Source organism: Monodon monoceros, unplaced genomic scaffold (genome assembly GCF_005190385.1).
Source record: "Monodon monoceros isolate NGI ecotype Baffin Bay Population unplaced genomic scaffold, NGI_Narwhal_1 Super_Scaffold_15, whole genome shotgun sequence".
NCBI classification, from domain to species: domain Eukaryota; kingdom Metazoa; phylum Chordata; class Mammalia; order Artiodactyla; family Monodontidae; genus Monodon; species Monodon monoceros.
The window spans coordinates 8,369,061-8,394,969 of record NW_021703771.1 but is presented as its reverse complement, the minus strand read 5'-3'; the positions used below and the strand labels follow the sequence as shown (position 1 = coordinate 8,394,969).

Genomic DNA, 25,909 nt, shown 5'->3' with positions numbered 1-25,909 from the left:
TGTCTTTCTCATTCTTTGTTTGAACAGGCGATCACAAAGCACAGAAAACGTTGACTACAAACAAAAGTCATGCACACAATTAAACAACTAGCTATTGTTTTCCCTTATTTTCAGAGAACAGTGACATTTAATATTTACATGTTTCTGGACTTAGCTATTACGCAAGAAAACAAATCACAAATTTGATTAGTCATCTTAAAATATTTAGGGCTATCTTGTAAATCTCATCATGTCTTTTCAGAGAGAAAGACTGACGATCAAGTTGGTAGCTGGAAACTTGGCTCTGTTGAGAAAATGGAACAAAATCACATCCTACCTGACACACACTGGGAATATTTACTCAGGAAAGACAGAGAGAAAGGGAGCTTTAAACACAGACTTGCGTCCAACCAGAAGAAACAATGAAGTGGGATTCCCACGCCCCAGACGCTGGTCCAGCTTACCGGCACCTGCTCTCGGGGCCTCCATGGTCCCCTCTTCGGGGTCTGCAGCCGTCACGTCTTCCCACCCTTCTGAAGACACGGGTATGCCGGGGGCACACATGACAGCAACTCGCAGAGAAATCCAGCCTGGGGACTGTCAGCCTGGCTTTGAAACAAGTTCAGGATCAACCAGGAAGCGCACACGGTGGCTCCTCCTGCCTTCGGCTTAGGCCGTTGAACCGCCCGGAGATCAGCAGCATAAGATGGAAACGAAGGGATGCTGGTTGAGCAGGAGAAAGTCACTCTGCATGACCGGCTCAGGTCATCGCGGGCACAGAGCAGCTACGCAGGCACCGCCTGGATAGTACACCGCGCACAAGCCTCCAGGCCTAGTGGCCTGGAGCCTGGTAGCACTTACTGAGCAGAAGCATATTGGCATCTCTGTTGGCTTTTAACCAGATCCACGGGATTCAGGAAATAAGCTCTCTGCCAGATGACACTGCTCCCAGCCATTCCTTCTGTTTACTTATCCCCCAGTCACTCTAGCTAGTGTCCTTTCTCCTGCTGTGCGCTTATTTGTGGAGAGGGCTAAATAAAGGACTTTTATGACAACCAAATGGCCATTAGCCCATAGGATGACTTCTTAAAGCATAACTCTTCTGCTTTTGTGCAGTACTGTTAAAATCAATTAAGTAAGAGCATTCCTTATTATTACAGCTCTGATTTGTGAAGAAAAAAATGTTTTGTTTCTTCCTGAAGAAATATTTGAGGTTAGGCTATTTTTGTGCATATTATATATTCTTTATATAATATTTTCCTCCTATTACATAAACTTTTAAAGGTAGATTCCCTCTTCCTATTGCTTTATTTTCCTAGCAGAGGCAAATACATATATATATATTTGTATACATATATATACACACACACACACACACACACACACACACACATATATATATGGCTCTGGGATTTTTTTCCTACTATATGTGACAGGGTACAACATTTCCAGACTATGAAGAGCTATACCTTCTTTTAGATAAGATGCAAACTCCTACTTTATGGGAAAAAAAGGAATTAAGGGATTATATTTTCCTCTACCATAACGAAAACAAGAGGTACACATAACTTTAATTTAAGCATACAAATGTGCAGGTAATCATTACTTTTTTGGATTTCAATAGAGATAATGCTGTAAATTGTAAAAGTAATGTATATGCAGGTATTTCATATTTCCTAAAGCATGTTCATGGGTTGTAAAACAAATCTGAGAGGCGACCAGGATGGAGAGCATTACAAGAAAATCAACCATTTATGGAAACAGATAAGAAGTAAATACCAAGACTGGTCTGTCCTGGAAACTAAACTCCCACATCATCAACCCAGTACTTCCACTTCACCAAGCTTTCATATTCAAATTAAACTTCAGTACTAATACAACAGGTAGAAAATAGAGGTAAAAATTATTACAATCAAATGCCAATATTGTTAATGTTGAAATATTAATCCCATATAGTACTCCAGAAATCAGGTGTTTTTTTTCCTCCACAGTCCTAGTATTAATTCAAAAAAAAATATCTGATTTAAAATCCATATCTCTTACTAGCACACTCTGAAGTAATAATCGATATGTATTGAATTTCTAAGTTCTATATAATACTAGCGTATTAAGGAAAGTAGCACTGAAATACTGCACAGTAAATGTATATCTTATTTCCCAACAGACTTGTCCATGTAATGTCCTCGACTGCTCACAATTATATCTTATAGAAAAAGCAAGGTATGCTTCCATGTAGACAAATATACTGAGTAATTTTAAATAATGAAGTTATAAACTACATTGCAAACTCCTGATGGGATGTAGGTAAAGCATCTACTTCTCTATGGGGCTACAGACGGAAGACCATCCAGGTGGAAATAACACCTTGCCACTCCCTCTACTGCTTTTACCTGTTTTGTGAGCCACGCTGTATTGTTTTAATGCATCGGCACTTAAGGATCAACAGCAGGACAAACTTTGGGCAGAAGAGGATAAATATATTGTCTGCCGGTCTATACATGTGTAAACCCCATATCCTCTTAGTAAAATCAAGGCTCTTAATCTTTACCAGTAGCAGAGTACATTCTCCATGAAAGTTTATACCATAAACACAAGTTCATGCTCTGAGATAGTTCCATTGACTAAATCCAATCCACACGGACCTCTTCATTGTTTTTCATTTCCCTGTAGGTCTTAAAAGGAGAGTCTATGCTGGACTTTATCTTGTTATTCTTTGCAAGTTGCACTGATCCTTGCATGCATGCATCCATAATTTCTTTCATCCAGCAACAATTCTGAACATTGAGTATACTAAGCACTAAAGTAAAGAGAAGAAAGCTAAGCCACGTCTCTGCCTTGAAGGTTGAATGCTACTATTCTTCACATATTACAAAGGAGGAAACTGAGGCTTACATATAAGTGACACATCTCATCAGTGGCAGAGGAAGAATCTGAATAACAATAATAATTGAAGCTAATCTTGCTTTAGATCACACATCTTTAAATTTGGAAACTAACGTTCCCCTAGTATTAGTAGAAGACTGTGCTCTTGGTGGTTTGTGATTGAGACCAATGAAGCTACACCAGTTAAAAGGCACAGGATGCTACAGGCTGAGGTCCTTCATGAGGCTCTGGCATTGCTCCATGCCTTGACCTCAGAACAACAGTTTATGGAAATGTTAACAGATGGTGCACAATGAAAGTGACCCTGATTAAATGTATTCAGGACGCACTGCATCCATGAAAGGTGGTGAGAAGTCCTACGTGAAGGAAATTTGTAGCCAAAGTTAGCACTGGCCAAACGTACTGATATTTGAACACAAACACTTATTTTTGGCATCACACTTACTAAACCTCTCACTGCTTTGCAGAAACACTAGTTGGAGAAATGCTATGTTATTAATACTGTTTATTTTGATTTGTTAAGACACCCTAAGCAAAAAGCAAGGGAGGTAAGTATTGGATTCCATTTTGTAGATTCAGAGTTGATGTTCAGGACCACGTAGACCTTTCGGGCAGTTTCTGTAGTGACAGTCACTGTCCCATGTCCTGCTCTGTCACTGGGATGACTGTGACTCTGCTGTCATGAAGCCCCAGCTCAGACACCCTCCCTTCCTGATCCACATGGATATACTACTGTATCAAGGTCTCCCATTTACTGAGATCTACATACCACACTGAAAAAAATCTTCTGGGGGATTCTAAGTTACAATAAAACAAACAAAACAAAACACAAAGTTCAAATGACATCTTCTGGGAAATCCTAATTGTATATATAATAAATCAATAAAGCAACATTCAAAATACAACTAGGGGTCTTTGTGGGGATAACAGTAGCATTACGGCAGGCAAGGTTAGTTCTAAAGACATGAGAATGAATAAAATGTTAGGATTTGGGGAAATAATATATCTAACTCATTTTTTTCCAGGCTTGAGAGCTTCTTTCACACTTGCCACTTCCTGAGTCATAAGGTTGCAACCTATCAGGATTTATAGTTTTCCCACAAGGATATGTTGGATTCGAGAAGCAACTCTGTCTATAAACTGTCCAGCCTGAGAAAGTTTAAAAGGTAGAAAAACACTCAAAGAATGTGATGCTATCAAGTATATTTTGGACTTCAAATCACCCTGAAATTCTGAAATACAGACATGAGAATCATTGTTTTCAAGTTGTTCTAATGAAACCATTTGCTGTATAAATGAATACAGGTCCCCTAGGAAAGTTGCTGTTCTGTCTCACAGTGTGTGTGTGAAAGGGATCTCCCAGGGAGAACTGGTCACACAGCTTTCCTTGATCTGTGTCGTCTTCTAAGCTGGCGGTCCTAGGCCTCCCAGACCATGATCCATACCTTTATCCGGGCATAGAATAAAGGGGATCGGAATAGCAAATATGCCAAAATGTCAGCTAGTGGCAGGATATGGGCCAGGGTGCGGTGGGAACATTTCAGGGAGGATCTCTTTAGGGAGATGAGGGGAAAAGATGACTGGGTTATGAAAGGGAGAGTCAAGAGAGAACGAAAAGGTAAATCACTGTTATGGGCGGTGATTACTTTGTAAGCCCAACTCACCCACCACAGAATGTTTCCTCAATTCATACCCTCTGACTGATGCTACACATTTCCTAGAGGAGACCCAGCAAAGTAGGACAAGTGGAAACTGAGTGCTAATGCCGTTTGCTGCAACATGGATGGCCCTAGAGATGATCATACTACGTGCAATAAGTCAGACAAAGACAAATACCATATGATACTGCTTATATGCAGAATCTAAAATATGACATAAATGAACTTACCTACGAAACAGAAACAGACTCACAGACATGTGATTGCCGAGGGGGAGGGGGGAGGGGGATGGAGTGGGAGTCTGGGGTTAGCAGATGCAAAGTATCATACAAAGGATGGATCAACAACAAGGTCCTGCTGTAGAGCACAGGGAACTCTATTCAATACCCTGTGATAAACCATAAGGGAAAAGCATGTGAAAAAGAATGTACATATGTGTATAACTGAATCACTTTGCTGTACAGCAAGAATTAACACAACATTGTAAATCAACTATACTCCAATAACATACATTCATCAAATAAAATGAAGTGAAATTGAGTGCTTTTCTTGGTGCTGAGATATTTTAAAGGATAATCAGAAGTTGACCATTTCAGCCTAAAGCCTGGCATAAATGCTTCAGCCATTACTGCCCTGCTCTGTAAAACACAGAAAACACGTCAAAAGAAAAAGAAATCCAATTGATAAAGCCCAAACATTGGTTCTCTGGGTGCCATTTCCTTTTTTTTTTTTTTTTTGCAGTACGCCGGCCTCTCACTGTTGTGGCCTCTCCCGTTGCGGAGCACAGGCTCCGGACGCGCAGGCTCAGCGGCCATGGTTCACGGGCCCAGCCGCTCCGTGGCATGTGGGATCCTCCCGGACCGGGGCACGAACCTGCGTTCCCTGCATTGGCAGGCGGACTCTCAACCACTGTGCCACCAGGGAAGCCCTGAGGGCCATTTCTTAGCACCTGTCTATTCTTTGGAACTTAAGCCATTGATTATAAAGGAATGGAAGTCTTTTGAGCTTGAAGATATCACTGACCAAGGACCAAATATAATGTTAATTTCTTGCCTTGAGATTAAATCACAATGTAAGCAATATCAATTCAGTCTACAAAATCTACCTTAGGAACAGAAAAATGTGATTTCAATTTCTTACAAGAGATTTACTGTTTTTTTCACCCAGGGTTCAGACAAAAACAAGGTTCCTCATTTACCCGAGCTGTGTGAAGTTTCATATTATTTTTGTTTTCATTGTGGGGGAAGCTCTCGGAGGGTCATGGCCTCGTGCAGAGATGCCAGTTCCAATTGCCTGCCTCGTGCATGGCAGCACTGCCCCTCACAGCCTCAGGCTGCGCAAAGCCCCAGGCACCATGAGGTTTCATTCAACCAGAGGCCTTGCTGAAGCATCGCCCCATGTTCTGACGTATATGGTTTTCTAGTTTCATTTCTGGCATTTGGATGTTTCTCTTTTATGCAAATTCAGTGATGCCTTGCTAAATAAATGTTATCTAGATCCACCATTTATAGGTTTTTGGCAGTGGAAATTGGCTCTATTTGTTTTTAATTTCCTTTAGCTTAGGCAACTTTGTAACTATAAACTGGAAATAGTTTCAAATGGTGTGCTACTTGGCGTTTTCACTTTGCTATGATGGCCGTTTAAAATCTGATTGGTAAGTTCAAAATCCATTAAGGGGATATATTTATTTGTCTTTATAGAACTACAATTCAAGCAATGCTATCTGGTGAATAATGATAGTTTTTTCTATTAACCTATGGCCCAAATACATAGATTCCTGCAGTCATGGACGTGAGTTATTTCTCCACTAAGAAAACAACTAAATCGAGATAGTCTCATCCACCAGAGGGCAGACAGCAGAAGCAAGAAGAACTACAACCCTGCAGCTTGGGGAACAAAAACCATATTCAAAGAAAGACAGACAAGATGAAAAGGCAGAGGGCTATGTACCAGATGAAGGAACAAGATAAAACCCCAGAAAAACAACTAAACGAAGTGGAGATACGCAACCTTCCAGAAAAAGAATTCAGAATAATGATAGTGAAGATGATCCAGGAGTCGGAGAAAGAATGGAGGCAAAGATCGAGAAGGTGCAAGAAATGTTTAACAAAGACCTAGAAGAATTAAAGAACAAACAGAGATGAACAATACAATAACGGAAATGAAAAATACACTAGAAGGAATCAATAGCAGAATAACTGAGGGAGAAGAACGGATAAGTGACCTGGAAGACAGAATGGTGGAATTCACTGCTGCAGAAGAGAATAAAGAAAAAAGAATGAAAACAAAGGAAGACAGCCTAAGAGACCACTGGGACAACATTAAACACAACAACATCACATTATAGGGGGTCCCAGAAGGAGAAGAGAGAGAGAAAGGACCCGAGAAAATATTTGAAGAGATTATAGTTGAAAACTTCCCTAACATGGGAAAGGAAATAGCCACCCAAGTCCAGGAGGCACAGAGAGTCCCATACAGGATAAACCCAAGGAGAAACATGCCGAGACACATAGTAATCAAACTGGCAAAAATTAAAGACACAGAAAAATTATTGAAAGCAGCAAGGGAAAAACGACAAATAACATACAAGGGAATTCCCATATGGTTAACAGCTGATTTCTCAGCAGAAACTCTACAAGCCAGAAGGGAGTGGCATGATATATTTAAAGTGATGAAAGGGAAAAACCTACAACCAAGATTACTCTACCCAGCAAGGATCTCATTCAGATTCGATGGAGAAATCAAAAGCTTTACAGACAAGCAAAAGCTAAGAGAATTCAGCACCACCAAACCAACTCTACAACAAATGCTAAAGGAACTTCTCTAAGTGGGAAACACAAGGGAAGAAAAGGACCTACAAAAACAAACCAAAAACAATTAAGAAAATGGTCATAGGAACATACATATCAATAATTACCTTAAACGTGAATGGATTAAATGCTCCAACCAAAAGACACAGGCTCACTGAATGGATACAAAAGCAAGACCAATATATATGCTGTCTATAAGAAACCCACTTCAGACCTAGGGACACATACAGACTGAAAGTGAGGGGATAGAAAAAGATATTCCATACAAATGGAAATCAAAAGAAAGCTGGAGTAGTGATACTCATATCAGATAAAATAGATTTTAAAATAAAGAATGTTACAAGAGACAAGGAATGACACTACATAATGATCAAGGGATCAATCCAAGAAGGAGATATAACAATTATAAATATATATGCATCCAACATAAGAGCACCTCCATACATAAGGCAACTGCTAACAGCTATAAAACGGGAAATCGACAGTGATACAATAATAGTGGGGGACTTTAACACCTCACTTACACCAATGGACAGATCATCCAAACAGAAAATTAATAAGGAAACACAAGCTTTAAATGACACGATAGACCAGATAGATTTAATTGATATTTATAGGACATTCCATCCAAAAACAGCAGATTACACTTTCTTCTCAAGTGCACATGGAACATTCTCCAGGATAGATCACATCTTGGGTCACAAATCAAGCCTCAGTAAATTCAAGAAAACTGAAATCATATCAAGCATCTTTTCTGACTACAATGCTATGAGATTAGAAATCAATTACATGGGAAATAAAATGTTAAAAACACAAACACATGGAGGCTAAACAATATGTTACTAAATAACCAAGTGATCACTGAAGAAATCAAAGAGGAAATCAAAAAATACCTAGAGACAAATGACAACGAAAACACGATGATCCTAAACCTATGGGACACAGCAAAAGCACTTCTAAGAGGGAAGTTTATAGCAATACAAGCCTACCTCAAGAAACAAGAAACATCTCAAATAAACAATCTAACCTTACATCTAAAGGAACTAGAGAAAGAAGAACAAAGAAAACCCAAAGTTAGCAGAAGCAGAGAAATCATGAAGATCAGAGCAGAAATAAAAGAAATAGAAACAAAGAAAACAATAGCAAAGATCAATAAAACTAAAAGCTGGTTCTATGAGAAGATAAAATTGATAAACCATTAGTCAGACTCATTAAGAAAAAGAGGGAGAGGACTCAAATAAATAAAATTAGAAATGAAAAAGGAGAAGTTACAACAGACACCACAGAAATACAAAGCATCCTAAGAGACTACTACAAGCAACTCTATGCCAATAAAATGGACAACCTGGAAGAAATGGACAAATTCTTAGAAAGGTATAACCTCCAAAGACTGAGCCAGGAAGAAATAGAAAATATGAACAGACCAATCACAAGTAATGAAATTGAAACTGTGATTAAGTATCTTCCCACAAACAAAAGTCCAGGACCAGATGGCTTCACAGGTGAATTCTATCAAACATTTAGAGAAGACCTAACACCCATCCTTCTCAAACTGTTCCAAAAAATTGCAGAGGAAGGAACACTCCCAAACTCATTCTATGAGGCCACCATCACCCTGATACCAAAACCAGACAAAGATACTACAAAAAAAGAAAATTATAGACCAATATCACTGATGAATATAGATGCAAAAATCATCAACAAAATACTAGTAAACAGAATCCAATAACACATTAAAAGGATCATACACCATGATCAAGTGGGATTTATTTCAGGGATGCAAGGATTCTTCAATATACACAAATCAGTCAATGTGATACACCATATTAACAAATTGAAGAATAAAAACCATATGATCATCTCAGTAGATGTAGAAAAAGCTTTTGACAAAATTCAACATCCATTTATGATAAAAACTCTCCAGAAAGTGGGCATAGAGGGAAGCCACGTCAACCTAATAAAGGCCATATACGACAAACCCACAGCAAACATTATTCTCAATGGTGAAAAACTGAAAGCATTTCCTCTAAGATCAGGAACAACACAAGGATGTCCACTTTCACTGCTATTATTCAACATAGTTTTGGAAGTCCTAGCCACGGCAATCAGGGAAGAAAAAGAAATAAAAGGAATACAAATTGGAAAAGAAGAAGTAAAACTGTCACTGTTTCCAGATGACATGATACTATACATAGAGAATCCTAAAGATGCCACCAGAAAACTACTAGAGCTAACCAATGAAATTGGTAAAGTTGTAGGAAACAAAATTAATGCACAGAAATCTCTTGCATTCCTATACATCAATGATGAAAAATCTGAAAGAGAAATTATGGAAATATTCCCATTTACCATTGCAGCAAAAAGAATAATATACCTAGGAATAAACCTACCTAGGTAGACAAAAGACCTGTATACAGAAAACTATATGACACTGATGAAAGAAATTAAAGATGATACCAACAGATGGAGAGATATACCATGTTCTTGGATTGGAAGAATCAATATTGTGAAAATGACTATACTACCCAAAGCAATCTACAGATTCAATGCAATCCCTATCAAATTACCAATGGCATTTTTTACAGAAGTAGAACAAAAAAAATCTTAAAATTTGTATGGAGACACAAAAGACCCCGAATAGCCAAAGCAATCTTGAGGGAAAAAAACGGAGCTGGAGGAATCAGACTCCCTGATTTCAGACTATACTACAAAGGTACAGTAATCAAGACATTATGATACTGGCACAAAAACAAAAACATAGATCCATGGAACAAAATAGGAAGCCCAGAGCTAAACCCACACACCTATGGTCAACTAATCTAGGACAAAGGAGGCAAGGATATACAATAGAGAAAAGGCAGTCTCTTCAATAAGTGGTGCTGGGAAAACTGGACAGCTACATGTAAAAGAATGAAATTAGAACACTCTCTAACACCATACACAAAAATAAACTCAAAATGGACTAGAGACTTAAATGTAAGACCGGATTATAAAACTCTTAGAGGAAAACATAGGAAGAACACTCTTTGACATAAATCACAGCAAGATATTTTTTGATCCACCTCCTAGAGTAATGAAAAGAAAAAGAAAAATAAACAAATGGGACCTAATGAAATTTAAAAGCTTTTGCACAGCAAAGGAAACCATAAACAAGATGAAAAGACAACGCTCAAAATGGGAGAAAATATTTGCAAATGAATCAACGGACAAAGGATTAATCTCCAAAATACATAAACAGCTCATGCAGCTCAATATTAAAGAAACAAACAACCCAATCCGAAAATGGGCAAAAGACCTAAATAGACATTTCTCCAAAGAAGACATACAGATGGTCAAGAAGCACATGAAAAGCTGCTCAACATCACTAATTATTAGAGAATTGCAAATCAAAACTACAAGGAGGTATCACCTCACACCAGTTAGAATGGGCATCATCAGAAAATCTACAAGCAACAAATGCTGAAGAGGGTGTGGAGAAAAGGGAACCCTGTTGCTTTGGCAGGTGGAAATGTAAATTGATACAGCCACTACGGAGAACAGTATGGAGGTTCCTTAAAAAACTAAAAATAGAATTACCATATGACCCAGCAATCCCACTACTGGGCATATACCCAGAGAAAACTGTAACTCAAAAAGACACATGCAACCCATTGTTCATTGCAGCACTCTTTACAACAGCCAGGTCATGGAAGCAACCTAAATGCCCATCGACAACCAAATGGATAAAGAAGATGTGCTACATATACAATGGAATATTACTCAGCCATAAGAAAGAACAAAATTGGGTCATTTGTAGAGATGTGGATGGATTTAGAGACTGTCATACAGAGTGAAGTAAGTCAGAAAGAGAAAAACAGATGTCATATGTTAACACATATATGTGGAACCTAGAAAAATGGTACAGATGAACCGGTTTGCAGGACAGAAATTGAGACACAGATGTAGAAAACGTATGGACACCAAGCGGGGGAAGTGGTGGGGGGGGGTGGTAGTGGTGTGATGAATTGGGAGATTGGGACTGACCTGTGTATATTGATGTGTATAAAATGGATGGCTAAAAAGAACCTGCTGTATAAAAAAGTAAATAAAATTAAATTTTAAAGAAATCCCCAAAACATCACTCTATCAGGCAAGTTTTACCCAAATCCTCAAACTGACAGGTAAAAAAAAAACAAAAAAGAAAACAACTAATTCAAAGGGATGAGTAGAAATGTTAGAAATGACAAGACTTCAAACAGCAAGTTATTAAAGAAAGCACATTGTGAAGGAGAGGTGGAAGATTATTTACATGATGCACAAGCTAATTAATTAAATGCTATATAACTTACAGTTTTACCTCATTAATACAAGACCTAATTTCCCTTTCTATTTATTTTTATCCCATTTGTTTCCCTTTTTTCTGTTTTTGTTAGAAGAACTTTTCAAACCTTTTTATGAACTAAACAAAACAAAACATATCAGAACCAGTGATTTCTAAGAATACAAGGTTCCCTAAGTTCTACTTCAATTGAATTTCCAACCAAATCACAAAAGGCAAGCATTTTCTTTGTTTTATACTATGATTAAGGGCCACAGTATTTTTCGTTTGTTTAGTCCTCCCTCAATTAATTAAAAAATTGTCTTCTTAAAAAATGATATATGTGCTTCAGGTCACAATAAAACACACCTTCTCTTCTGTAAAATAATAAAATATTTATTCCAAAAAAATAAATAGTATTTTTACTATCTCTTATCTCTATGGAAGAGAAAAAGCCTATGCTGAACACATTACTAGGATGTCCTGAAAGGAATGATAACAAACTAATGGTATTTTACCACCCCCAGACTCTCACTGGAAGAATAAATTAAAGATATGCTCTGACAAGAAGAAAAATGAAGGTGGAAAGAAAAGTGAGATGTAAAATGTAACGGTGAACATGAAATCAGTTAAACATGTTAAACACATTGGTAAATTTACGTAAGTATTATCTACTTATACGAATGTGTAAAGACAACCTGAACCTATTCTAGATAACAATAACATAGACAGTGGAAAAAACAGTAAATTTAGAGGAATGTTAAAGCTTGCTAAGGTCTTCTTTCACAGGGATAACAATTTAATTTTAGAGTTTCGCTAACAAATTATAAAACTAAGTATTGCACTGAAGAGCTCAGCTTTACATTAAAGAATACCAAAGAAAGGGCTTCCCTGGTGGCGCAGTAGTTGAGAATCTGCCTGCTAATGCAGGGGACACGGGTTCAAGCCCTGGTCTGGGAGGATCCCACATGCCGCGGAGCAGCTAGGCCCGTGAGCCACAACTACTGAGCCTGCGAGTCTGGAGCCTGTGCTCCGCTACAAGAGAGGGTGCGATAGTGAGAGGCCCGCGCACCGCGATGAAGAGTGGCCCCCGCTTGCCACAACTAGAGAAAGCCCTTGCACAGAAACGAAGACCCAACACAGCAAAAATAAATAAATTAATTAATAAACTCCTACCCCCAACACCTAAAAAAAAAAGAATACCAAAGGAATGTATAATGCCCTACACTCTAAAATAAGTGAAAAAGCACATAAAACCACCTGATCAATCTAATAGAAGGCATGAAGAGAAAAAGCAAAGCAAAGGAATGAATGGTAACCAGAAAACTCAAATTAAGCTAAAACAAAGGAATATGTTTACAGTAGGAGTTTAAAAACACAAAGAAGACAAAAGGAAACATAAAGAATGTGTGCTGTTTATGGTCCAGATATAAGTATACTCAACACTTTGATGTACATCCTTTCAGTTTCCTTTACACATATTATGTAAACATTTTTTTCAAAAACATACCATATAGTATACATACAACTAGCAATGCCTCTCTCTTAACTATCACAAACATTTTATGTCATAAATACAAGAATATAGAACATAATTTTTACACAGCATTCCTTTAACCAGTGCCTCTTTTCCTGGAAATTGATCTGGCTTGCAATTTGTGTATAATACACACTATTATAATAAGAAATATTTACCCATATTGAGCATAAAGTGTTTATCCTGCCAAGACATTCTTTGAGATGCAGTTATATTTTATAAACTAAACATCCTGGATTCCCCGGGTCGTGTAGCACGGCAGTGTGCATTTAGTGAAAGAAATCCACGTACAGGTGGACCTACAATTCAAACCCATGTTGTTCCAGGGTCAGCTCTACCTGGGTGGGAAACGGCCAACTCTTTATTCCATCCCCTAAACATACGTTGAGTCATTCTGGATGCTTTTTCCAGTCAAACGTGTCCCTGTATAAATAAGCAATTTTTTTTTCATGGGATGCTCATGTGATACAAAATAACAACTTTCATGGAAGAACCAGCACTTCATAATGTATGAAGGGTCAGGTCTGAGACTTGGTAAGGTCCTTGAAGACGATGAGGCCCTGTCGTCATAACCTTGACCTCATGTTGGAATCACCAAACAGATGCTAAAAACAACAATGATGACTCCTGGGCCTCAGGCCAGAACCATCAGATCAGGAGCTCTGGGCTTGGGGCCTGAACATTAGCATCTTGTTTATGAAGCTCCTCAAATGATTATAATCCTACAGTTCTCGATTCAGCCACATGCACTAAAATAAATCAGGGCCTGACTGCTCACTGACCAAATCAGGCTCCCTTTTGGTGCTGCCTCAACACTTTTTTTAAATTGAAGTATAGATGATTTACAATGTTGTGTTAATTTCTGCTATACAGCCAAGAAACTCAGTTATACATATATATATATCCTTTTTTCTATTATTTTCCACTGTGGTTTATCCCAGGAGGCTGGATATAGTTCCCTGTGCTCTATAGTAGGACCTTGTTGTTTATCCACCCCATATATAATAGTTTGCGTCTGCTAATCCCAACCTCCCAATCCTTCCCTCCCCCAGCTCCCCTCCCCTTTGGCAACCACAAGTCTGTTCTCTATGTCTGTGAGTCTGTTTCTGTTTTGTAAGTTCATTTGTGTCATATTTTAGATTCCTCATATAAGTGACATTAGATGGTATTTGTCTTTCTCTGTCTGACTTACTTCACTTACTATGATCACCTCTAAGCCCTCCAGGAGATTCTAAAGTGCATCCAAGGTTGAGGATCACTGATATGCTCTATCCCTCTCATTCTGTTGCCCAAGGTAATCCAGTCCTTAAAACTGGGATCAAAGCTGTCCTCTTGATCGGTGGCCTCTGGGCTCTTTCCTTCCACAGGTCGGGAAGCTTCCTGCTGCCAGAAGTGGGTGTCTCCCCATCTCTCATTGCTCAGGCCTATCTCTCTGACTCAAATGCCACATCTGTTCTTCCTGCCAAATTCTTCCCCAGCTCCAACACGAAGCCTCAGCATCCCAGCTTTCTCCCTAGTTCCTGTAACATGTGTTATCTATATATCCTATTTGGTGCCACAGAAATAGAAACACTTATTGAGCGCTTGCTGTGTATCAGGGACACAGAGCCGTACCCATCACCTCATTTAATCTTTACGAGGACTCCAGAGAATGTGTATAGTTATTCACTCCAAGTTCCTAAAAGGATGAACTTGAGGCTTACCAAGGTTAAGAAACATGCCCAAGGGGTCTAGTCTCTGGCAGTGCCTCAAACTATCTGTGTCTTCCTGATCTCGGACAGCAATCCTCTTCATAACGTAACTACCCAGTAAGATTCTTGATGATCTTATACTTTCCACAGATGAAAACCAATGGAGACAAACCCCAAACAGGAGTATTTACCATGTTCATTAGTATGAACACAAACAGGCGGAGGCCTTGGTCTCTTCCCTCCTGCGAATACTATTAATATGAACGGAATTGTGTTCTGCCAGAATTCATATGTTGAAGTCCTCACCCCCAGTACCTCAGAGTGCAACCATACTTGGAGATAGGATCTTTAAAGAGATAATCAGTTTAAAAGGATTTCACTAGGATGGCCCCTAATCCAACATGCCTGCTGTCCTCAGTAAGAAGAGGAAACGTGGAAACACACAGAGAAAAGACAACGTGAAGACTCAGGAAGAAGACAGCCAAGCACAAGCCAAGGAGAGAGGCCTAGACAGGTCCTTCCATGGCCCTCAGAAGGAACCAACACTGCCGACACTTAGATGCTGCAGTCCCAGCCTCCAGAACGGGGAGAAAGCAAATTTCTGTAGTTTAGACCACCCAGTCTGTGGCGCCTTGTTACAGCAGCCCTAGGAAACTGATACAATCTTACTGTGTACACATCAGCCACAGAAGAGTTTACCGGAATTAAAATTAGATCTGTCCCTTGGTATGGAACAGGTGCTTTTAAAAAGATCCAAATGCAGAAGTTCAGCTTAGGAGGTAGAACGAGACACTCAAAGAAGAGGGCCATTAACTATTCAAGAGGGCAGTTAACTATTCAATGCAGAACAGCAGTAATTACTGAGTCAGATGCCCCGTAACATAGGAAGAAGAATGATACACAAGGTAACATCTGGATTTCCCATCCGGCAGTCAGGATCAGGGAGTCAGCATCCAGGGATCCAGCTCCTAATTCCTGGACGGGATCGGTGAGGGCCAAGTGTTAGTTCCAGAGGGACTCCGGCAACAGAATTGGACTCAGCCACAAGCATCCAGGGACGTGGATCTAGGAACCAAAACTAGGCACAAACCAGGGGCCTGGTCTCTGGAATACACCAGAAACCAGATTGCTAGGGCTGGGCCTCAACTGAGGACAGGACAGCAGCAGGACTGACGAAGTGTTCGTTCTCAGAGGTCTGGTGGGATGGTATGGGGCCAAGATGCATTCCAAGCTCTCCCAGCTGCAAACGGAAAATGGCGGCAGGGGCAGGGAATCCAGTGACTCAACACCCCCCATGTTCCCTTCTCTGTTCAGCAGTGTGTGAAAGGGGAGATTCTTTGTTTGTTTCCGAAGTCTCCCTCAGGCCTAACATTCGGTTATGCTGTGAAATTGAACCCAAAGTAAGGACAACATTTTCATTCACTGCAAAAACTGGGTCACAAACACGGAAGTATGATTCTGCATTTTAAAAGGATGTTGAAGCACAAACTTATGAGAGAAAGTAGGTGGCACTGAAATCTTCAATATCAAATCTTTTTCTAAACGCACTTTGAAGCGCAAATGTTTCCCCTCAAAATGTCCTTCAATTGTACATCCATTCAAACACTCCACTTTTAAAATTGTAAGCATACATGTCAAATTTGTATGATTAGTTTTGAAAAGGAGATGTAACCCAGATTTAACTGAGTGTCTCCTGATTTCAGAATAGAAATCTCTTTCAGATGTAACTAAATGACTAATATTTCTAGCCATGGATTAATTTGGGAGAAATATTATTGGATATAATCAGGTTAGATTTACAGACTTAATTTCTTTTTATAGAACTTCTTTTTAGTCAGAGCTCCTGTTTTAGAGTCAAGGAGACTTTCCAGTCATTTATATATTAGGCAGAAATTGTAACTCTGAAAAACCCAGCTCTTCACCATGATGTTTCCCCAAATTTTCTTATCTCATATTCTTAGAGCATTAGGAATTAGCATGCTAGCTCAGAGCCCGCAACACAGTTACTTGCGTCCCCTCAGTATCTTTCTAAGATGTAAATTACACAGATGATTAAAACAGCTAACGTCCATTTCGTACCCACTGTAAGAAGAAATTAGTTCTCAGACTCCCTGGAAGGCATCTAAAACGAAGCATCTAACACTCTAAATCCTGGCTCTTTCGGTAGTTGAAAGGGAGAATTAAATTTCTCTCTCTCCCACAGCAACAGTAGGAATCAGTGAAAGATTAATGTATAAAAGGTCAAAGAGAAGGCAAGGTTGTCAGAATTCCACGTAGATCCACCGCTGTTCTGAGGTTCTGGTGGGTAAAATTACGTGAGGTCCCAGAAGACACCAAAACTAGTTACTCACAACTTAATAAAGGGGATGTTAGACAGCAATGTTCTGCTTTCCTATGTTAATGGATATCAACTTCACACATGCACCTGATGAAAATTAGAATAAATAAGGGCTTGCGATGTAGCTACAATAACTCATTTCCCCTCATGGTCTTTCTGCCCACACTGTCAATTCCACTTCCCAAGCTTATTTTCAAGCGTTGACTTTCTTAGTTGTTCTAATGAAAAGCACTCTAATTTTTAAATAATTTTCCTCTATCCATTGACCACTTTATTTGGGATGTTATCCATTGATTTCCAATTTTATGATATTATCTACGGTAAAAACCAATGAAAGAAGAGACTTTAGCTCACTGTTATGTTGATATAGTTTTGCTTTCAAAAGCCAATAGTTTTATTTCTCCTTATATATTTCTATTTTTAAGTGGCCTTAATCCTCTATTTCTTGGCCTAAAATTTGAACAGGATCTTGAACATTTTAGATGAGAATATTCATACACTTATCTCTCACTCTCTGTTCTCCAGATTCTCTCATCTCTGTCAGTTTTACCTTTATTTTAACATGGACAAAATATTTATCTTCAATTGTGTAAAAACAAACAAACAAACAAAAATATATAAACTATACACACACACACATATATATTCAATGTGGAAGGGGGTTTATTCTAAAAATTGAAAACCAGTAAGTGGCATTTATAATATTATTACATGTAAATGCTCTAGGACCAAGTAAAAACCAATAATTGACATTTCTACAGATGAACTGTCAGGCTTCCTGTTCACTCAGAGGAAACATTTCCTAGGTTAATAGTCAAATGGACTGTATCAACTAATAAAATGATGTCATATTCTTGTTTGCTTCATGTCTGGACCATGATTTTTCCTAGCAGTTTTTCTCCCTCAGCTTTTGACTGTTCCTCTTTATTGCTGAAAAAGCAACAGCCTCTCTTTACCGGGTCAATAACATCATGTAAGTCATTAGTCATTGGATATTTCTTGGAATCCGGGATATTCTCCTCAATATTCTCTTTGGAGCTTCCTGGAAATGATCTCCAGTTTTAATTTCGACAGATTGCTTTCTGCACACGGTGTCATTCGGGGATTTCTTTGCACTGGATTCCTGGGTCAGCTCCACTCTTTCTTCTTTCTCATTTGTCCCACTTTCATGACTATTCTTCTCAGTTTTCCTGAGTGCATACATCTTTAAATCATTTTCTCATAAGCAGATTGCAAAGTAGGTTTTCTGAGGACTGTGAGTTGACTGATGATTTAGATGTGAATAAAACAGCAGTCTCAGAATGGTTTCCCTCCAAACTTTGAAGGCATTGGTCAGTTGTAGTCTAGAATCCATTACTGACGAGAAGTGTAAAGACAGGTTAACGCTTATTGCTTTGTACACAACCTGGTTTATTTTTTAACCTCCAAAAGTTTATAGCTTTTTCCCTGTTTCCTTGGTATGTTTACTGTTGTTGAATTTCCTCTTATGTTTCATAGCTGATGTCTGGATTCATCCTTTGGGCATCCCCAGGGTTGTATGGGCTTCCCTATGGGTTATCTTCATGGTTGCCTCTTTCTGGACCCAAAGGAGTTTACAGATTTTATATCAGTTATTATTTGAAGGTCTCAGATCACGATACTTTACTTCCTGCTTAAGATTAATCCATACCTGCAGGCAAGTGTCTTATCTTTAGTCCAGATGCACGGTCTTGCATTTTGTCCAAATATCTCTGCCCAGTGCAATGGGTCTGGGTACCCAGAGCTTTCTCTTTGAGTTTTGGTCATGACATTATTATTTAATTATTTAAGTTAGTTATTTATTATTTTATTTTAAATGTCAAAAATATCTTGCACAGAACATATCTGTGCTTGGGTAGGGATGTTGCTCTCCACCCCAGCTCTCTCACCTCCTTGGCAAGCTCCTCTGTCCCAAAGCAGGCTACTTTCTCTTTCAATCAACTATTCATATTTCACTTCCTTCCCTCTACACTGGGGTCTCATGGGGTAAGAAAAATAAATGCTTACGTTTCAGCAGCCATTTAAAGAGGAAGCCCTTTTAGGTTGTAATTGTTTAAAGGTTACAATTGTTTTAGTGCCTGTAGCCAAATTCTTACCACAGAACCTGATTTTATCTTGGGGTCTCCTGTCTGTAAAGTCCCCAATAAGAGTCCTCTGGATAGCCCATAAAAATGTCACGGGGGCAGGAACCATGGCTGTCTCTATATGTATCTATGTTTATGTCTGTATTTATTTATTTAATCACTATACCTCTAGCACCCTGTGCCTGGAACGTCACAAATCTTTATACATAACTTGTTTAACATCATATAAATCATGTAATATTTATGGAATGTCACATAGAAATTAAAACCTGACTACATGAATGATGGCCACCTTCTTTAATTGCAAACCCCCTTGAAGTTACAAGAAAAAGCACTAGGAGCATTAAAAGAATATAAAATGCATTTTCTGCTCTCAAGAAACAGAAGTAAATCAACAACTCCTGGGTAGAATTAAAAGTACTATGTGAGGGCTTCCCTGGTGGCACAGTGGTTAAGAATCTGCCTGCCAATGAAGGGGACACGGTTCGAGCCCTGGTCCGGGAAGATCCCACATGCTGCGGAGCAACTAAGCCCATGCACCACAGCTACTGAGCCTGCGCTCTAGAGCCCGTGAGCCACAACTACTGAGCCCGCGTGCCACAACTACTGAAGCCCATGCGCCTAGAGCCCGTGTTCTGCAACAAGAGAAGCCACCGCAATGAGAAGCCCGCACACTGAAAGGAAGAGTAGCCACTGCTCGCTGCAACTAGAGAAAGCCCACATGCAGCAACGAAGACCCAAGGCAGCCAAAAATAAATAAATAAAATAAATAAATTTATAAGAAAAAAAAAGTACTATGTGAGCAGTAGGCATTATACTGCTGGAGCCCAAAGAGGAAACTCCCAGTAGTTTTAGTTTAATGACTAAAGAATAATATAAAGTGTTGCATGAATTAGTTACATTTAAATAATTTAGTACCTGATTGTTGCGAGGGTTCTCAGCTTTTGTTCCTGATTCCACAATGTTTAACTTGTCAGGTACCCAAACTTAACAGTGAATAGTTCACACTGCCCACAACCTATGCCCTGGTCCCCTGAAACTGTCTTTGTCTTTGGAGGAAAATTCAACCCTGTAATTAAGGGTTGTCAGTCTCACTTATCAAGCACTCATTGTTTGCTAGCCTTGCAGGTATCATTTCTTACCAGTCATCCAGGTACCAAATGCTCCTACAAGGACTGCTACAAACAAACCATTTAGCCCTTGTTATAAAGGTTGACCTCAGGAGCCATTCACAGAGTGCTCTAAAAGTTCAAAGGCAACATTAATTTGGGTTGTATTTTCCCCATTCACTCCAAGTCAGCAAGAAGGAGAGGATTAAAAGGAAAGGAAATCCTGTTATCTAATGCCAGGCTCTTCTTCCAAGGACTTATACTTCAAGTTCCTTGTAAGTATAAGTGGATTAATCCCCTGATCCAGGCAGCAATGCTCTGCTTCTTTTCAGCACTGGTGCTGCTTCCTTCTCTCATCCACATCGGCACTGCCTGCATCTCTTTCTTTCTCCTTAAGCCTCTTGACTCATTTCCTTAGGGGCACAGATCTTCACTAGACTTTGTCCCAATGGATCTTATTACACGTTTCATGTAAATCCAATTGCTATCTTATTACAAGTAAGATTTAGTACACTGTTATTCTTCTGCATAGAGAGATTTATATTAGGTATTATATATAGAGAGATTTATATTATATTTATATTAGACAGCTATCTAAGAAATGAGAAATGCCCAATTTTTCCCAGTTGGCAAAGAAAGAGCAGTATGAACATTGAACAAACAGCATTCACTTTGAAACATGTGGTAGCTGACCTCAAGTTTTAGACAAGCCCACTAGATAGAGCTCACTGTTAATCCGTGTGTGTGTGTGTGTGTGTGTGTGTGTGTGTGTAATTACACTACACATGAAGCATCATATTGACTAGCAATGCTGTGTTGTCTTTCAGTGCCATTTGCCCAGGGAACCTTTTTTTCTCTTTTTAATTGAATGTCTGGACACAAAGCAAAAGTGTATCAATATATCTGAAAGGAATATTCCTTTGAGGCATTTATTAAATTGTACTTCATTGTGTAATTATTCTTTTTTTTAAATTTATTTATTCATTTATTTTTGGCTGTGTTGGGTCTTTGTTGCTGCGCATGGGCTTTCTCTAGTTGCGGCGAGCGGGGGCTACTCTTCCTTGCGGTGCGTGGGCTTCTCATTGCAGTGGCTTCTCTTGTTGTGGAGCATGGGCTCTAGGTGTGTGGGCTTCAGTAGTTGTAGCACGCGGGCTCAGCAGTTGTGGCTCACGGGCTCTAGAGCGCAGGTTCAGTAGTTGTGGTGCACAGGCTTAGTTGCTCCGCGGCATGTGGGATCCTCCCGGACCAGGGCTCGAACCGTGTCCCCTTCATTGGCAGGCGGATTCTTAACCACTGCGCCACCAGGGAAGCCCTGTAATTATTCTTTATTATTTCTCTCAACAGAATGTAAGCTCCATAAGGGCATGAAGTGTATTTCTTTATTTTTAACATCAGTATATCTACTGAAAGTGTTAAATCCACATTTGCTAATAAACATACAAACCAACTCAGCATAATGATAAGGATAAAAATATAAATGGTGAGAATAGTACACACATATTAAGTAAATGCCTTGTGCCAGTGCTATGGTCTAAATGTTTGCGTCCCCTCAAAATTCATGTGTTTAAATCTTAAGCCCCCCTAAAATGATCGCATTAAGAGGTGGGGCCTTTGAGAGGTGCTTAGGTCACAAGGGTGAAGCCCTCATGAATGGGATTAGTGCTCTTATAAAAGAGACCCCCTAGAGCTCCCCAGCCCCTTCCCCCATGTGAGGGCACAGCAAGAAGGTGCTGACTTCTCATGAGTCAGGAAGAGGGCCTTCACCACAACAAGACCATGCTGGAGCCTGGACCTTAGACTTCCCAGCCTCTGGGGCTGTGAGAAATTAAAGTTCTGTTGTGTATAAGCTACCTGGTCTGTGGGCTTTTGTTATAGCAGCCCAAACAGATTAAGAGAGCCAGGCACGTGTTAAATATTTACTTTATACATGTAACTGAGAAAGCGAATAAGCAAATGCACAGAATATAGGTGAAATGCAGCTTTTATCTCCCACTGCTGTTGATATTTACTCCATGGGGATAACTTTCCCTGACCCTGAAGGTCACAGCACAGCATCCGTTCTCCTGGGAAGACATCTCTTCCCTGATCACTCTTCCTATAAGAAGAGTGATCAGGGAAATTCACCGGAGCCTGTAAGATATAAAACGGATTCTTTTACCTCTTCCTTGTATATTTACATGTGGGTGATGATCTCAGCTTCACCGCAGTATTAGATCTATGGCAGACATGCCACAGGCACTGCAGGACAGGAAAAATGCTAACTTAGCATCCTGTTATAGATGCATGAGCTCATTCAAACCACTCAGTAACCTGACAAAGTAGCAACTCTTATCTCCAATGTGCCAATAAGAAAATGGAGACTTACTGAGGTTAAAAAACTTGTGCAGGGTCACAGGGTGCTGGAGATGATCATGGCTGGTCCCCAAGGGAGCCCTTAGTTGTCAATGGTGGGGCTTGGCAATAAAGTCATTAGTAAATATTACAGATGGTAGAATTTCTAACGAAGGCTGAAATAGGAAAACGTCTATGCTACATCCATAGACATTCAGAATGAGATCATTTATAAATGAAGAGAAAACAGGGCAGTCTGTATCAGATGATGTCTCCTATGTTTCCGGAGGGGAGGACTGAACCCCAGCTTCAGAGGTGTATAAACCCCAAGTGGTCACCCAAGTGCCCAGAATGAGAATTCCCAAGAAAGGGACACAGCTGCTAGAGGCAGTATGCTCTTCACATCACCCCAGCCCCATCTCTCCACTCACCCACACCACTAGTCATGTTTCTTTCATAATCTGTTTACCGCGAATAATTTTGAATTTCAATTCTAATTCCATGTGTCTTGTGATTTATTACACATATTCAAGAGGAGTTGGTGTAGACCCTTCCTTTAAGGAGTGGGAAAATACACATATATAACTATACCTATACCATCCCCATCAGGGGTTATCTGCACACCCATTAAGCATATCCACTTACATTTTTACTTTACACTTACCTTACGGCTTAAGGGGAAAAAATATGTGTTCACAAAACAATACTAAGGCATGAAAGGCAGCAAGAAGCTACTCACCATCTGACTTTTAAAAAACCTATAGACCATATGCAATTTATAAACATCAGTGATGAGAAGGCGAGCTGAAAAAAACCAAACTCATCCCAGACACACATGCATTCAAAAGACAGCTATTTCCACTTGAGTTGCAGTAATAATAGCGACAGAGTGAGCTTTCTTTAAAGTTTTTTTTTTTTTTTTGCGGTATGCGGGCCTCTCACTGTTGTGGCCTCTCCCATTGCGGAGCACAGGCTCCGGATGCGCAGGCACAGCGGCCATAGCTCACAGGCCCAGCCGCTCCGCAGCATGTGGGATCTTCCCGGACCGGGGCACGAACCCCTGTCCCCTGCATCGGCAGGCGGACTCTCAACCACTGCGCCCCCAGGGAAGCTCACAGAGTGAGCTTTCTTAATTGTTCCCAAATATAGTATAAGATTGTTGGGGGATATATATGTGTGTACATATATATATATACACACACACATATATATAGAAAGAAAGAGACAGAAGAAGAGAACAGAACGGTGGGAGAGATGGTGGATCTACATGCACGCAGTTTGCAGGCAGAGAAGATGAGGAAGTGATTCTCTTTATAAAACATAATATTAACTGTGTAATTTACCGATTCTAAAGCAAGCCAAAAACTGTAAAAATAGTCAGTCACCTCAATATATGAATTCGTTAAGAAAAACACCAAGAACCCCAGCACTACAACAAAGACGAAAACCACAACCACTGAATTTACTGCTGTGGCCAGTTTAAATCTAAGGGAACAGCAGCAAAATGAGGAGACTCTTCAAAACAAACATGTGATTTTAACATTAAATTGAAGTATTTTCTAGACCAGTGCCACTTAAAGGCATTTTCTGGAATGATCGCTCTTGAGCACTAGTGGAAGTGTGGAATTGAATTTTTAATTTTATTTAATTTTAATGAATTTAAATATCTACATATAGCTATGGTATTGTACAGTGCAGGTTTAGACAGAACAAAAAAGTCAGCCCATCACGAAATGTTCCAAAATCTTTTGGACTGTAATAGGTAAAATGAAATCTGTACTGCAAAGTTACTACCAAAACACGATATATAACATCTGCATGATAGAAACTTTGTAACTTGTTTACAAATTGTAAGAAAGATTCATTTGAAACTTGAAAAACGCTACCTCTGTGACTGGAGCATTACACCGCTGAAGTGTAAAAGAAGGTACATGTCCTTTTGTCAGCCAAATAAACCCACCCCCGAATAATAAAAACACAAGACTGTGTACTGAATTTCCCAGAATGACAGCAACCAAAATCATGAAGAACTCTTGTAACCCCAATTTGGCACACGTGATTACGTTTTTTAAATCCCACTTCCGAATATATATATATATATATATATATATATATATATATATATATATATAGGACAACCTTCCATCCGCTGCGAGGCTGGCCGGAGCATTCCAGGTCCCACATTTCTCCCCCACTTTTATTGAGACATAATTGACACATAGGTCCGTGGAAGTTTAAGGTGTACCCCTAACGACTTGACATACATAGAATGCCAAATTGACTACCACAGTAAGTTTAACATCCATGGCCCTCATCCACTTACAAAAAAATTTCTTCTTGTGACGAAAACTTTCAGGATTTACTTTCTCAGCAGTTTCTAATATACCGTAGAGCAGCGTTAGATACAGTTACAGTCACCCTGTTGGACATTACCAGCCGCGCTTCTAAATCCTGCATGCGCGCACCTGCCAGCCCGGCACACGCGCCCCCGAGCACCCCGCTCGCGCTTCGGATCGCGGCACACACGCCCCCAGCCCCGCACACGCGCCTCGGATCCCAGCACACGCGCCCCCGAGGCCCCCGCTAGCGCTTCGGATCCCGGCACACACGCCCCGAGCCCCGCACGCGCGCCTCGGATCCCGGCACACACGCCCCCAGCCCCGCACGCGCTCCTCGGATCCCGGCACACGCGCCCCCGAGCCCCCCGCTCGCGCTTCGAATCCCGGCACACACTCCTCCAGGCCCGCACGCGCGCCTTGATCCCGGCACACGCGCCCCCAGCTCCGCGCGCTGACCTGGGATCCCCACACCCACGCTTCCAGCCCCGCACGCGCCCGAGCCCGCGCGGCGCCGCTCACCCTTCTCGCTGACGCTCTCGCTCTCTAGCTCCACGTCCTCGCAGCTCGTGTACTCCGGCGTGGACACGCCCTCCTCCTCCGAGCTGCTCACCGACATCTGGCGCCGCTTGCCGCCCCTCTTGGCGCGATGCGGCTTGGGCGGAGACGGCCGCACGGACTCGGACTGGTCGGAGCTGAGCGAGTCGTTGCGCAGCATGGTCTCCACCTTCTCGCGCTTGGCCTTGCGCACGAGGACGGCCGCGCCGGGGTCCAGGCGGCTCTGCTTCCGGAGCGGCTCCGGGGCCCTGGGCTCCGGGGCGTCGGCGGGGCCCGGGCC

The 25,909-nt window shown here is 40.4% G+C and overlaps 1 protein-coding gene across 4 annotated transcripts in view; it reads right to left on the bottom strand.

Moving 5' to 3' along the window:
- The window catches only part of LOC114895931 (regulating synaptic membrane exocytosis protein 1-like), a 279,515-nt gene that overhangs the window by 189,266 nt on the left and 64,340 nt on the right, over nucleotides 1-25,909 (bottom strand). For 3 of the 4 annotated variants that reach the window (XM_029223558.1, XM_029223562.1, XM_029223559.1), the window contains exon 1: nucleotides 444-552. In XM_029223558.1, the coding sequence (XP_029079391.1) occupies nucleotides 444-543 (100 nt within the window). In that variant the 5' untranslated portion in view covers nucleotides 544-552. Of the gene's footprint in view, nucleotides 1-443; nucleotides 553-25,593 lie in introns of those variants that run through there. The other variant, XM_029223557.1, reaches the window with a different exon arrangement.